The sequence below is a fragment of the Hyalella azteca genome, unplaced genomic scaffold (genome assembly GCF_000764305.2).
Source record: "Hyalella azteca isolate HAZT.00-mixed unplaced genomic scaffold, Hazt_2.0.2 contig1314, whole genome shotgun sequence".
In the NCBI taxonomy this organism is placed as follows: domain Eukaryota; kingdom Metazoa; phylum Arthropoda; class Malacostraca; order Amphipoda; family Hyalellidae; genus Hyalella; species Hyalella azteca.
Genome location: NW_025931635.1, coordinates 70,040 through 86,796, shown reverse-complemented (window position 1 = coordinate 86,796; position 16,757 = coordinate 70,040). Strand labels below are relative to the sequence as shown.

The window sequence follows — 16,757 nt, the reverse complement described above, 5'->3', positions numbered from 1 at the left end:
GGGCTTGTGTGTACTCAAGGCTCAGCAGGTCCAGGAATCGATGAGGCTTTCAATGCCTAAACTTTTCGTGACTCACACAAACTTCGTGAACTATGCAGAGCGCTTGTCGCCAGCAGCGCAGATGATGACAGAGTTGGTCCTCTGACATACTCGGATCAACTGGATTTTATTGAAATGTGAGTACTATTGAAAACTACAGTTTAAAATTGAGTACATAATTGATCAAACATTATACTTGATTTATCAAACATTATTGATCAAACTTAAACACTATTAGTCGCAATATACAGTGGGGGGAAATAAATATTCGTACACTTGAAAAATCGTATTTTAATGTATGTAAGTACACAAACTTAACAGGAAAAGTGATTTAAATTATGTATAGAGACGCATAGTATTCAAAANTGCATTGAGATTTAATTTCTTTTGATAGTATTTTTGAATACTATGCGTCTCTATACATAATTTAAATCACTTTTCCTGTTAAGTTTGTGTACTTACATACATTAAAATACGATTTTTCAAGTGTACGAATATTTATTTCCCCCCACTGTATATCATATATAAGTGGAACGTATAAACATCAAAATCGCAATATTTAGCAAACTTTAGGCCGCCTCGTCGAATTCTCCGCACAATAGTAAGTGGAAGCTGTTTCATACGTTGCAACTGCGTGCGTTCAAATGAATAGTGGGTTTCACCGGTTGATGCTTTTCATGTTACTCCAAGTTCAGAAAACTCTTCATTTAGAACATTTTTCTTATTATAAAAACGTTGTGGTGATCCACAGGACTGCTGGCAGTCTCATGTCCTTGTCGGAACGACTTCCCGCACCAAACACAATGACGATATTAAAAACCGAACGTGGAGATGAAATTTGTTCTGTGTTTGCGTTATTGATTAAATGTGCTTAGAAAATAAATCGGTGTTCTTCAACTAAAATTTTAGGCCAGAAGTTCCAGAACACCCAGGAAGGCAGGCAAAGTGAATTTCGAGGAAATATAATAATAAATAGTGCTTGTATCGCCCTCAGATAAATAATGATTTGAGTTTAGTTCTTCACAGTATGCCTGAAAGCCAGTCTGAGAAAGTATGATCAATTGCAATATTCTTCTTGTGAAACTTCGCGTAATTAATGCGAACTGCAAACAAAAAGCACTTCCGTCTGGACATGTACGGCCATGATTCATGTAGTAAAGACGCATGCCGTTGCAGCTTCCAAGTATCAGCTGACTCATTCACAACCACCTACAGACGCCACGTAAGCTGCTCTCTTTCCATTACACTTGCTCCACTTTACTTTCTCTACTACCCTGCATGAGAGCTCTTCTTTACAACTGCTCTCTTCCAGCCAGCAATCCATGACCACACCCTTGCAACCACGCCCCCAGCACCGAATACCTTCATCGCAACCACGCCTCCAGCACCGAATACCCTCATCGCAACCACGCCTCCAGCACCGAATACCTTCATCGCAACCACGCCTCCAGCACCGAATACCCTCATCGCAACCACGCCTCCAGCACCGAATACCCTTAGTTGACCGCTATATCTGCGGTCATATATATATCTCTCTCTCTCTCTCTTTCTCTCTCATTTGTTTAATGGATTCCATAATAGTTTAAACTTCCTTGTTATGATTTTATTGCCATACTTCTGCATTATTTTGTGTAGGACGTCCCATGTCATCGTCATCTCTGGATTATCAAGTCCTAAAGGATTTATATAAAGGGTTGTGGACTCATCAGTTCATCTTGCATCCGCTTTTTCAAGAACAAAATTTCAAGCCAGCTCAAAGAATTTCCAGGAGATCGGAGGAAATAACTCCTCCAAATTTGGAGTTAAAACTCCCACCAAAATAATTCCACCTTCAACACCAACACCTCCTTGAACTTTAAAATATTCTAACATATCGCATGTCTCTTAACTTAGTTTGAAAATGTTCCATTGAAATTAGTACTGTCTATGACCTTTTACTGCATTACTCATTGCATTTTAGTGGTTGGTGTCAAAATCTGTCCAAGCAATGCGTTTTCAGCTGCGAAAGGAATTATGTTACCAACTAGCAACTCTAATTTTGTGAATGAAAAAGAGTAGCGTAAATGCCACCAATCGCCAGTTTATTGCCGTCTTGCGCTTCCTGCCTGTTATCTTTATCGAATTTTCGATTCGTTAGTTTTCCCCGCACATGCCATGTCGCTCCATTTTGTGTCATTGATGCAAACTGAAGCTACTCCTAAGACCGCTATAAGAAAGCTATGTAGTTATAATTATTATAACTAAAAAATTATAATTTTGTCCCCGGTGACCACGCCCACGCTGGAGCTGCAGGTGCTGCTCCACACCCTCCAGCTGTGGTCTGGAGTGGGGCGCGGCGACGCCCTCAGTCGCCCCTGGAAAGTTCATCGAGACGCACATGGATTTCTCTCGAAGCTGCACTCATCCTGGCACTGTACGCTGCACTATCGCATTGATATCTAACACACTGGTGTTGAAAATTTTCAAGATAAAATCAGATTTTGAATTTTAATTTTCTTGGGAAATTTTTGAGCTTATATTAATTTATTTTTTGAGCCGAAATCTAAGGATATTTTCCTTAAGAATATCTCTAAAACTAATGTGCCAATGCAGATTAGTTTTTGAGGTCAAATCTCAGAATATTTCTGAGCCATTACTAAGCAGTTTTTGAGTTCATTTGTTGCAGTTTTGTCTATTTAAAATTTTTAAGCTGCATGAGTACAAATGCACAAACAACTTTTCATGGATATACGACAAACCTATGAATTTTTAGTAGCTTAAAGTTCAATTTTTAGCTCCGTTCTGAATGAAGCAGCAAAGTCTCAGGACAGCATTTGAATAACAGAATGAGTCACATGCCGATAAAAAAATTTCAGCCTTTGGCAATTTAACTAAACTTGGTTGATACGCAGCAGCCGCAGAATTAAGTAACGGTGTTAGTGAAGTCAATTAGGGGAACGATTGTGAGCACGAACCTCACATTGATGTATTCAGGATTTTTAGAATTGATTATTATGAATAGGCAAAGCATATAAGGTTATCAGAATAGATGCAATACGATTTGGCACTCAAAAATGCACGCGTCAAAAAATTTGCTTTTTTGTTAGATTGTCACGGGCAAAGAATTTATTAATTATTTCTCTTCTGTAAGTTCTCATTGCAGCTGTAAGAGGAAATTGTAAAATCAGAAGTTAATGATAATTTTTCACTTGACTTTTCTCATGCTAGACGATGTAGTTATTTGAGGCTAGACAAGTTTTTGCTAGTAAAGAAAAAGTAAGAACACAGACACATTCTTTTGATTCGTATGACATGTCGCAACGCCGTCCGTACTTGGCATTGTGCGCGGCACACAACTACATTAGTCATCGCTCTGTTTCTTGCGCAGCTGGCGTACACTTCTTGAAGCCCTATTAAAAATAGCCGTTCATATTAAAATAGCTGACAGCTCTGCCACAAATACTCTGCGCACACTCAACAAACGGCTAATAATACAACTGGTCCAAGGGACCTTCTGTCCTTACTGCTCATTCAGCCGTGTGTGTGACAGAAAAAAATGCACCGGCGCATAATTTAACGACGATTTGAAACATCACACCTGCGAGAACCTTCAGCTTTGATAAGCTGGTCTCATACCAACGAATAAATCGTGCACGCAGGCTAAGTTTCAAGAAGATATCGTTATGTTACTCATGGTTGTTAATTGTTAAATAATTTGAGGTCTCTTCATAATGGCAATAAGATCGTCTAGAGTAATTAGAAACTCAGTGATTAGTTTCGTAGAATTCCAAAATCGTAGTTCAACTAGGGTAACATCTGAACTATTCTTACTAACAAAAAACTACAAAACTTACTCTTACTTACTAAAACTTACTCTTACTAACTAAAACTTACTCTTATTTACTAAGAAGTTGATAAGATAATTGTAATCGTTTTAATTGTTTGCGAGAAACTTTGCACTTTTATACGGACGCCTTCCGATGAGTGGAGTTTTCTTCAATAAATTCCCTCGATACGGAACTGAAGTCAGCGAATTTATTTACCAGTACATTAAACACAGTATAAATTTAACAATTAATACATGCTTCAATCTCTGTAAGATTAAATAAAGATGACTTCATTTAAAGATGTTTCAAAATTCATTTGCAATCTTAGCTGAGTTGAATACTTATAATTTATGAGCTTCGGTAAACTGTTGCGACTTCATTGTTGTAAAGGTAAGTCCTCAACTAATAACGGTTGTCGAATGAGTACCGCTGAACGCGAAATTAATGAAGCCGCTAGAGTGCATCAAATAAAACATTTCAATTGCGTTATAAACAGAAAGCCTAAACCTACTCTGATATATGATAATATGACGGGGGTATTTTAAATTCAATAACTATACCAGAAAGAGCTAAGCAAAATTTCAAGTTATGTGGCAATATCAACAAAAAAACATACAAGCCCTCATAAATGTGTACCTTATAATTTGATTGAGATTACAATTCCCCGAAATGACAGTTTATGAATTTCACTTTGATTTTCTGACAACCGAACCACGGTAGCAACTGCAGGTGATGGCTTCACATGTGCTGTGTCGGAATGATTTCAATGTCGAAATTTTGTCAGCCTAAAATTTACCTACAGTGTGAGAAAACATAAAAATTCATCATCGATTTACATATACGTTGAAAGAACACAATATGTCCTGTCTTGTAATTTCAAATGTAAATTTTAAAAACCCTGTTAACGCTGCGACGAGGATCAATATGGTCTACGGAGTTAAACACAAACGCAGATTTTGTGAAATCACAGCCTCCAGCCTGGTCAATATTATTCGGCAAAATGTTTCTTGCTTATTTAAACTGGCATTTGGTACTTTTTTCTTGCTGCATGTTGTCGGCATTTTGCAAGCTCAAATCTCGACCAGGGATCGCTTCCTTCCGGCGTCGCCTTGACAACCGCGACGCATTTTTCGTCGCGGACAAAAATTTTAATGTTTCGAAAATCAAACGGTCTTCGCGGCGTCAGTTTCCATCTGGTTTGCGTGGTAAAATTGAAACGCAGCATGATTAACATTTCCGTATGGGTTTGAAAACATTTCCGTATTTGATTTTGTGCAAGTGAAAAAATGAAGATTCCTGGCCGCAATTCAGGGCAACTTTGCTTTAGCTCTAAAGAAGAAGTTGAATTTTGACACCTTAGCTTTTAAATTATTCCAAAATACAGAAGTTCGTTCCAATTTGAATTTTAACGTCGCTGAGTGGCAATTAAAATAATCGAAGCTCATTAAGTTATTTCCTTGCGCATTAAAATATTTGTAAAAGTTTTTCTAATCATGTATTGTAAAGAAGAATGGTTGAAAGATATGTCGATATGCTTGGTAAAATTTTCATGAAAAGACTAAATGTTTGGTTTTTAGAGACTCGCAGGAAATTGATAGTCTTCCGGTAGAGATAAAAAGCTCACTCGCTTTGGACTTCAAACGCTCAGACGGGGCCAGAAAATTTAATTAGGTCTATCAGGAAGGGCACAGAAAAAATTTTTCGGGAACTAGGAATATGAAAGAAAGACAAAACACTCCGTAATACTTCGAATAAGAGCTAGCATTAACTAACACTTAAATTATTTTCTGCTCAAGTCTCAACTTATTCCCCTTTTTTTGCGTCGAGTGAGGTGGTTTTGCTTGCTAAGCGCTGCACAGTTTATGACTGCATATCTCGCAGAGCTCTGCGTCATGTCCGTGCTATTGAGCGTAACTCTCATTTTCTGGCTTTTTGGAATCGGATTTTGCCTAAAATCTAAAGCTTTATGTTCGGACACAAAGCGCCGCCTGTCCAAAGCAGACGCACTGCGCCGGCGAGGTCGACTGATGTGCTTTCTCTGTAAGTTCTCTTCTTCACTAAATTTCCAGAGACCTCTGTCCCCGTGCATTTTAGTCGACACCGTTTCTTGCTTCACAATTCTCAGGTGTCGTAAGAATTACGTAACTTTACTTGACAATTGTGAAGTCACCGACCATCCGTGAATGCTTGAAGTTCTTTCGTTAAATATCTCAATACGAAGATATTTCGCTCAGAAAGCTTTTACGATTATTAATTGCTTATGCCACGATACGAATTTTTTTTATGTTATTATTTTTTTTTCTAGCCAACTGAATATTCATTTCACCTTTCTTAGCTTTTAGGTCTTTGCGTTTTACAGTTGAACACAATAGGGCTTATAATCTAGTTTTTGGAAAAAAATATCCGAAATTGTTGTAGACTGTTAACTCGCAACTCACGGTCAAATTACTCACGAAAATATTCTTTCAAAAATATTTAATTACCGATTCTTAAATTTATACTCGCAGTTTTCCACTCTCAAACCTCATTTTACGAATAATTCTCGTCACTCGTAAGACATTAAATTTTATTGCATAACTTCTGCAACAAGGTTTTGGGCACAGAATCTGCTAGACTCTTTCTAAACTTTTCGTAAGAATGATCTCATATTTTGGTTGTTTTAAGCCATCCTATGAGCCACAATTTGTTTAAAACTCGGTCAACTTCCTCAATTTGCCACGTTACTGAAATGCACTGTAGACTTGGTGCCATAGTTCGACGCTCGAGTTGTGCTTGGGAAGACTTCACGTGTCGAATCTCTCACCAAACTTTAATCAAGAAAATATCCCGGCATCTAAATTAACATTAAATCTAAAGTCTATTTTGTTTCTATCCATGCTGCAAAAAGACGGAGTGCTCGATCACTTCCTTACAATTTAACGGAAAATCTTGTTCGGTTTTGCGGGAGGTGGCCAATGTGTGCTAATGGTAAAGTGCTAATGGTAGACCACCAATGGTTTGCTATGGAGTGGAAGATTCTCTGGAATAACTTGTCTTATAATATCTCCTTAATAAGTTATGTAATGCTAATAACTCCTTAACAACTGATGTTATGATATCTCCTTAAGCGACACGTTCTTTTCATCAAGTTCTAAAGACCTATCGTACAGAATCAAATAATTATTCTTTTGTTCTTTCGACAATCATTTTATGCTCAATCATGTGGAAGTTTCGAAATCTCAATCTAAAAAATTTTCATTTTGCTTCCGGAAATCAATATTTTTGCTAGAATATTTGCTCGCCACATTCAGGCACTCTTGATTATCTCTGATTACATTTGGGTCACAAGTCATCACTTAATTTTAATTCTTACCTTCATCAAATTCATTAAATCGTTCCACAAATTTACTACGGAAAATGTATTAAAATTCCCATCTTTTAATGAATTCATCCAGAATCATACTGATCCCGCCATAACACGTAGACAAGATCTACCGATATTTTTATCGGACATTAGATTTGCGCATTCTTAAAGCCCTAATTTGAACAAACTGTGCTCGTGTTTGCCTCTGCTAACAAGATGAATTTTCTTACATAATAATTAATGTCTCATAATGTCCATTGGTAATCGTGATTGAGACCTAAAGCTTCGTACTGCGTGGAAGCTTCATATGGCCACTCATCTTATGAGCGCATCTTAAGGGTGAATTTAACAGTTCGATTGGAAGTTGTTTGTTGATAGAAAACTAATCACAATTAATGCCATAAATAAACATTTACATTTAATTCAATTTTGTAAATGAAGAAGCACTCCGTACAATCTTGTACGGAGATACCAACAATACAATAACCCTGTGAAACTAATTGATCCTCAAAACTGACGAACTCGTATCAACTCTATCATTTGATCATCTCACGATTACAAAGGCTGAATTCCCGAACAGCTATAATTACCCTAAGTTGATATAATTTAATTTTTCAACATTAATTTGCTGCAGCTAGGAGTGACAGAATATATTGCCGCCAACGTTCAAGCCATGCATCAATCATGAGCAGCGATATTTCTGCATTTGATGAACTATTTCTATATGATCATCATTTTTACTTTGTTGAATCGAGCGTTACTTTTTTTATCTTCCTATGATCCTGAAGCTGTGTTTTCCAGTTTCAAATGACACGGCGGATAATGGGTCATCAGAACCTCGTCACTGTTTTAATTTGTGATATCAATTTTCGATTCAGTGTCGCGATACAATTTTTTTGTGGAGTGGTCAGATCAAAAGGATCTCCATACCTTGAAGCCAGCGCATGCGGAAACCGCTAGGAAAATGCCAATATCGCTGGTTACAAGCGTCATGAATTGCAGTGCATATATCGCTTCATGTCCATAGTCCTCGACGAAAAGTTTAAAGGTTGAAAGCTCCTGACGGTCTCCTGCTCTGGGAATTGCAAGGCCATGTGGTAAGGTTCACTCGAGTATACAAGGAATGTCAAGATGTCCAGGGCTGAGGCACATGGGCTCTTAAAGAAGCTGCAGGAGTTGTCTGCGAGTTAGTGAGAGATCCGAAGGATCAGAACAATGTACTGAGTAACGCTGGATTATTTTGATGTAGAGGTCTTGGATTAAACGTTATTTCATTTTTAGCAATTAGGCTTTTATTAAATGAAGGTGCTGTCATTATAGAATATATCAGTGTTGGAATTGTAAAATTTTTTTAGTGAGTATTGAAACTGTGGTCAGAGATTGCGGACAGGAAAATGTAGCAGTAGGAACGTGGTCTTGCAAGTAGCCTCTCGTGTCTCGCGAAGATGGTCCCAGTAGCCTGAAAGCTAATCGCTGCCCGTTTGTCAAGCCATGAACGTGAACAAGTGCTACAATTCTCATGTTTGAAGAAAACTCTTAATGCAATGTGACTTCTCGTATATTTTACTGTAACCATGTTTTAATGAACACTGAACCTGCCACTAACTGAACCTGCCACAACACTGAATAATAATGGGATAGAGTTTGCTAAGAGGAAGATCGAGATAGAATATCATATTGCTCAAAGAGCCTAAGAAGAACCTTCAGACAACGAAAACTTTAACTACTAATGATTTACAATATATAACAAGTTTCAGGATCCTGTAACCGAGAAAGCTAGTGGTTGTGCATCAAGATAAAGGGAATAACTCGGCCCTTATCCCGAGGCTCTCGGCTATGCAAGACTTGAAGGAAAGAAGCCGGTAAACTTCGACGATTATTTATATATTTTCACAGCATGAAATATCAAAATTATAATTTGTAATTGACTACGCTGTAAAGCTAACTCTTTGTAGTTCAAGTTCAGAAGTGCAATATTTTGAACTCATATTCGTATGCTGAGTAGAAGGCATACCATTTAGTCAGTTTCAACTCTAATTCAATGCCATTTGCATCATTTTTTTGTGATAGCTTCTTACTGGTCCGCGGGAAAAATTGTCTTCGTGCAAAACCGACACGTAATTTTGAAGTCGCAAGGTTTTATCACGGAGATGCCGCAGATATAAGGGTAGCAACAAGGCAATAACTTGAACTCATTTGGCTCGGGTTCCATCGCCCCTCCAAACCCACATCACCAGCACGGCCCCCCCGAGACTATCGACCGGGAACGCGGAAATGCCGCGAGGGTAGCGATGAAACGCCTGGCTGAGGGGCTCGAGCTCTCAACTCATCGACGTCAGACTCATACTCAACGAGATGAAACTCCAGGAAGCTGAAATTGAATCTTTGATGGCATAATAACAATCTCGTAAATTTAGACGAGTGGTGAAACGCTTGCCAAGTTTCAAACACCTTGACACCGGTTGGGTGCGAGTCTGGGAAATACATGTAAAAAGATTGCAATTTTTCTTAGACTCTTATTTTCTAATTCCTAATGTGATATCATTTGCGGCATCATTGCGTGGGGTTCAAAATTCAATTTCTATGCGTGATAATCTCACGGTCACGACTGACTCAGTAGGTGTACTTGAATATTTATCTATATCACTTGGAGAAAAATAATCCCCTTCTTTTGTTCACTTGCTGCTCATCCTTTGCCGCGCCGATATTTCCTATACATCCCCTCCCGGACGTTTACGGCGGCCGCGTTTTTCTCTCTTATAATCTCTTGGCCTGTCGGTCCTCGGGACTCTGCCTCACTTGCCGCCTCTAGGCCGTGGGGCTGAACGACCCTCGCAATTGGCAGGAGGACCGTCATCATTTTCTCGCTCTGGTGCTTCAGTCCAGAAACTCAAACTCTAAGCGACGCCCGACGAAGACGATGCTGCTTTAGCCCCTGTCTGACGACGCTATAGATTGCTCGCCTATCCCTGCAGTAACTCATAACAGGTGGCGCTGCAGTCAGCAACTCGGAACAAGTAGCTCTGCAGCAACTCGAGGGGTTGTTGGGGACAGGCTTTGACGTCGAGTTATGACCCGGAAGTGTTCCAGCAATTAGGAAGACTGTACCGTAGACTCGGCGATCATTGAACGATCAGCAATAGCGTAGCAGTGGAGAACAGGCTTCAAATTTTTGGATTATACGTAGTATTACACATGGAGCTATGAATATTATATAAGTTCTTGTTGAGTTCAAAACCTCATTTAAAAAAAAATTCGGCAAAATCTTCTTTTAGCAAATTCTTCTCCAATGTCTGAATTCAAAAGATTTCTTCTATACAATAAGATTATATAAGAATGTCATTATTTTGTGTTACATTCACCGTGAGCAGGCATGTAGTTTTACCATCTGCAAAGTCCCTGCAGATGCAAAAGACACCCTCCGCTCGCAGCAGGTTTACATGTTTCTTTGCCGTCTGGACCCGGCCTATCAAAGTTCTCACAGCCGCGACATTCATCGAGTTTTTCCGCCTGCCGAAGCCAGCAATAAAGGTCGCTTTGTAAAAATGTGAATTAAAAAATCCGAGTTTTGTCAATTAATTCTCGGCTTCTGAGGAGAGCGTCCAAAACACCAATAACCTATGAAAAAGGTGAACTTTATCACTCGTGGAAATATACAGTTTTGGAATTGGTTCAAATCTGACAAGTTAAGGCGCTCACTCTTTTATCTCCTTTAGCTAGAAATTATGGAAAAAGGCGACCAAATTTCAGGAATTTTTCAACTCGCATTCAATTGTTAAACGGTTTGGAAAAAAGAACATGTAATCATCACATATGAGTTTAGTAGCTGCAGAAATTAAAATGTTGATCAATAAATATATTACAAACAATTTTAAGTTCATCGGGCGCTTTCTTGATTGTGTGCCGCCATTGTAGTGCGTGCTACTTGGTATTTGGAATCTATTTTCCCCATTTGCCGTACTTAAATAGCAGTCGACACGTTCGTATATTCGTCGCTTAAAAATCACTAATAATAATAATAATTGGGTAACGTTGTAAGCATCTGATTTTGCGAAATAATCTCCCGAAGCCCATTGTGAGATTTGTCATCTAATTATTTTAGCAACGATGACACTTTTATTAAAATACACGCGTTATGAACGACCAGACGCAGCGTCATTATAACTGGTCGCCAGCTGTTCACTCGCCCTTGCAAGAAAATGTACATAGCTCGTCGATCGTGCAGCTCTAATAACCGTGATGTTTTCACAGCCGCAGCGCACGGCCCGCGCATGTTACCGCGGTATTCCCGGTGAACTTTCACTGCCGCTGCGCGCACGTTTTGGGATTCCCGCGACAGACAGCGCCACATCAAATAGAAGTTTTCGTTGACAACCGTTGTTGCAAGCTGTTTAATTGACGTATGAACATATATTATATCGTAACTCTTCCAGTTGAGTGTTCGACAGCGCAATGGAATTACAATTACAAGAAATATTGCTTAATGAGTCTATCTTACCATGAAATATCATTCCGATAATTATACTGGATTTGCATTCACAACTTAAGTAGGGGGCTTTTTTAATAAAATGTGTGGGAATTTTTTAGTAACATTTGTTTCAGACATTTTTTAATTTGAATACAAAATCAAACTGAAAAATAAAATGTTGCATTTATTCATCATTGACAGATTGAGCCCACATTCTACTAACTCTTTCCCAATCTGAATTTTTGGAATATAACCTGAGCAGACATACATTATCAAGTGACTGAGGTGAAACTGAACAGACGTACAATATCAAGTGAACGAAGTGAAACTGAGCACACATACATGATTAAGAGCTCGAAATGAAACTAAGCACACATATTTGATTACGAGGCTCAAAGTGAAACTGAACACACATACATGATTAAGTGACCGAAGCGAAACAGAATTTGAAAGCAGTCGCTGGAAAATGATTGAGAACTCGGAAATAATGAGCTATTGGAGGGCTCAATGCAACGCCTTGAATCATATCTGCAGGAATAAGTACTACAGGAATACAGAAATTGTTTTCAATCATTCAAATGACATTTACATTTCACCGCAACACTTAAATTTTTGCTGCAAGGGCGCTCGAAATTATATGGAATATTCATTTTCCTAATCGATTGAAAATTCTGGTTTACTAAAAACGGTCGAGAGTGCTGATTAAATTCTTTTCATAAATTGATAAATTGATTTTGTAACACCCAAACGAAAACAATAGATTATGCTTCATATGACCCCTTGAACACCGAGTGCGGCTCGAGTTCGCCACTAGAGCCGCTGGCAGAAAGGTCTTTTTTATAAGAGTTTAGACAATTATGGTTCTCGATGAACAACAGTCCATGCACTCAAAATTTTAGCGTCCAAGCATTTTAGCTCAATCGTTGATTCATTAAAATAAGCATCTACAAGTAAATCTTTAGCCGAAAATTTTCAAGTAGAATCCTGGTCAGTACTGTCCGTTCCAGGCTAGCCAGCTGAAAATGTTATTCTGGTCGCCGCATTCTGCGTATAAGAACTTAAGGGTTAGAGTTCCATCCAAGGCTCCTAAGTAATGCCGAGAGCAATATTAATGGCGTTAATGATATTTAATGTTGATGATATTTAAAAATGTATATACTAGTATACGAGCATTGTTTATTACAGAATACATTGGGTATTTATGATGACCCTGGAGTTGGTGCTGGGGCATCATCTTTAATGCAGCTTCTCATGTCTTACTGAGATCCTGGACAGAAATGTACAAAAGAATACTGAAACATCAGGGACTTTTATCAAGTATTCTTCTTGATATAAATTGTCGATTGTGAAAAATACCGACCCCCTTTTCGTTTGTGGTTCAATGAACCATCTTTCATGGTCATATTCTTTTGTGGAGAGGATCCCCTCGCTTGACGGATGCCCCCTCTAAGCCTCAATACTCGGGAGCCGTAAGAGCATTGGGCAGCTTCACCCCCCTCGCTTCCTGGATTTACAACTTTTGCGCCATTTGCACGGCCTGTCGCCCTGGTTTTCTCTGGTTATTTCCGGTCCGTGAAAGCAGGATTGGAGGATTGAGGCTCAGGCAGACCGAGAATATCTGCCTTGGCCTTGGAATAAATTTTTATCTAAAAATCTCAAGGGTTTCGTTGCACGCTAATTTCGCACCTGAAAAGCGTATCACCGCATTGCTGTATTATTCTGGGGCATCTTTTACTGTCCACTTGTTGCTGCCACCGTCGAATGTGTAAACTTTTTTAATTACCATTGCCTTTCTGAACATTTGATGAAATGTCAATGGTATTATGAAGTGTAAACTTGCTTCAAAATAATTCAAATGTCATGACAGTACTGGGTTAAAATAAAATATTGAAAATTTGATTCTGTTCCCTTGTTGGTTCAACGATTCATTGTAGGAGTTATACTCGCAATTCAATAGAAATAGTGTCACCAATCAATTTATCCACCATCGACAATGGCTTTATAGCAAATGATGAGAGAGTGTAAACTTAAAAATATGAAAATCTTCATGAATCTGAGTTAATTTTGGTTTTTCACGGATATTTTGCAGCGTAGACGTACAATTTAATAGATGTGTGGGGAGAAAAGTGCGATCCTTCATGGGTAAATTGTGCCAAAAGCGTAATTTACACAAATTTTCGATAACTGTGACTTTTTCGTGGATATGTTATATAAATAAAACATTTGCGGAAATTGGAAATAATTACACTCCTATATCATATATTTCGTAAAATAAAGATTACAAGTTCTTATTAGAGAAAAAAATTGCGACGTTTTTCATGAACTCATCGTGTAAATTAAAAAGATTAAAAATCCAAACGCACAAGTTTTTAACCGGGATAAATTGAGTGACTTGATTTTTTAAGGATTGGATACACTAAAGTTATTTCATAAATACATAAATGGGAAAAAAATACAATAAAAAGTATAAAATATATTCACATATGGATAGCAGTACGATTTTTTCACGTTTATTTTGTGTTTTCAGTACAACGTGACGAAGGAGGAGTACGAGGCAGCATACGCTGAGTACCTGAGGGCTGTGGCGCTGGAGGAGGAGCGGGAGGAACAGCTTGCGGAGGCCAGGTATAGGAGCCTTTATCCTGACGACGACCACGACGAACTGAACGAGGACGAGGACATCGTTGACGGTACCTGGGACGATGACAAGCAAGACGACACTGCACTTGCCAAGTACGAGTTCTACAGCACGAAGATATCGCGGCCATCCCGAGGTGAGAACAATTTTCCGTTTGTAATGTTTGGATTCAGATTTCATTTTCATTTCATTTTTTGGATGTATTGTTTCCGTTTGTATTGTTTGGATTTAGATTTAATTTTATTTTAGTTTTGTTTTATTTTTTGGATGTTTTGAGGAGAAACATGAGAGTTAATAAGGATTCCTCCATGCAGAGAAATTATTGAGAATTTGTCCAAATATCGATGCACATTTAAGCCTTGTGGGTGTCATCCTGACTCAGTTTGGCCCGGCAATAATGACATATCCACTCCAGGCTCGTGCGGTGGGTAAGAAAGTGGGCTTCTATTTGGGCAATACAACACATTTATTTTTATGATTAGCCATGCCATATGTGCATTTTTTTGCCTTTGTATTTACTTTTATTTTATTTTTATTTACTTTTATCTTTATTTTTATATTTATATACTTTGTATGTATTTACTTTGTATTTACTTTTATTTCCTTTTTTACTTTTATTTTTTTTCCTTTGTATTTAGCGCGTCAAGGAGCTAAGCGCATGCGTTAGAATAATCGCTTCGGGATGAAAATAATTCGTATGAAATCATGAAATTTGTTAATGAAATATAGAAGATTAGTTTAATTTATTGAATTGTTCTACATAAGATAATGGGTAACATCTTAACAGAATTGATCACTTGAATATTCAAGTGTTTCCACTTTCTTGCGAAGGAAACATCTTTAATTTCAGAGCTGGCTGAAACACTTAGGCAACTATAAGGTACAGAAGAGTTGGAAATGAAAAAAGTAATGCATGGTATGCATTACTTTTGTAATGCATGCGATGTGATGCACAGTATGAAATTAAATGAATTTTTATAACAACGCCTAAACATTTTAGAGCGAACATGCTTTCAAATCAATCTCTCAATGGCATATCATTCATTAAAGTTAGACAACGAAGTTCTGTCATTTTCGCTCGCGCCGAAGAACTTTCATTTGAATGAAATTTGGTTTCTGACAGCGACCTTCAAAAAATTCATGAATGCTGACTAATGGCAAAAAGATCGAAATCGCTGGCAAAATTAAAATGCTTACGAAACATTTGATTACGAAACATCGTTTTTAGTTTGGAAATAACTTGGTAATGGAAATAACTTGACAATTTTTATTCTTATTTCAACTATTTTTTGATTAAAATGATAACCATACGTGAAAATATGATCAAAAAGCCAGGTATGGGGACAATGTTTGAGATCTAAATCTTCCATTTGTATTACCTGAAAATATGAAAAAAAAAGAATAATAAAAACGGATTGTGAGCGATCTCACCGTCGACATTCTAGATCTCCATCCATTTATTAGGCTTATAAAATGCTGCACAATTTCTGACGCAATATCAGCATTTAAATCCCAAGGTGAAATAGCCGTGTCGTCCATTAGGAGGCTTAAGTTGTGCGTCCTTATTTTCGTACGATTTTTCAGTACGAAATATGACGTTTTCTCGACATCTAATCGACGTTTCCATTAGCCCCGACGTCTAATCGACGTTTCCATTAGTCCCGACGTCTAATCGTCGTTTCTATTGGTCCCGACGTCTAATCGACGTTTCCAGTAGTCCCGACGTCTAATCGTCTTTTCTATTGGTCCTGACGTCTAATCGACGTTTCCATTAGTCCCGACGTCTAATCGTCTTTTCTATTGGTCCCGACGTCTAATCGACGTTTCCATTAGTCCCGACGTCTAATCTTACCAACGGCACGAAATGAGACGCTCAGAATTAGGCTGACTTACTACGGCACTTCTAACGAAGGGCAACTATTTTACGCGACTGAATTGATTGCAATCAATGCATTTCTTAGTCTTTAAAATCAAATAATTCATGCAACCGGTATAATTAATTGAATCCTTTGCCTAAATACCATACAGATGAACTAAAAAGACTTAGATAATACAATATGAATAATCGAATCAGCAAAACGAAACTGTGCTAAATATGGGAAAACAATTTGTGGTAAAATATCTTCTACAATAGATAAAAATCACAATACACAATATTATTCTCATTTTGGTGTAAAGGAAAACTCGACGACATAAAAATACTTTTTCAGACTTCTGATACCGAAGTCGAGCATCCAACGTGTAACAAGTATGCTATGAAAAACAAATTCTCATGTGACAAGGAAAAATGCGCGGTATCTTCGCGAGAAGCGCGGCTGGGGTTGCCAAGCGTTCTCCCTTGCTACGAATAAGAGGGTGAGATCTGAAGTCAAAATAAAGCGATATTAAAGAAAAAATAAGAGACTCTGGCGCCGCTAGACTGATCGATCTCATGAGCTGTTCTGATACCAGGCCGGCGCCAGG

General features: G+C 38.1%; 1 protein-coding gene across 1 annotated transcript in view; it reads left to right on the top strand.

Annotated features, from left to right (window-relative positions):
- Positions 1-16,757, top strand: part of LOC108670017 (growth/differentiation factor 11) — a 39,643-nt gene that overhangs the window by 11,029 nt on the left and 11,857 nt on the right. Inside the window, exon 2 of the mRNA XM_018157460.2 lies at positions 14,184-14,430. Within this exon, the coding sequence (XP_018012949.2) occupies positions 14,184-14,430 (247 nt within the window). The remainder of the gene's footprint in view (positions 1-14,183; positions 14,431-16,757) is intronic.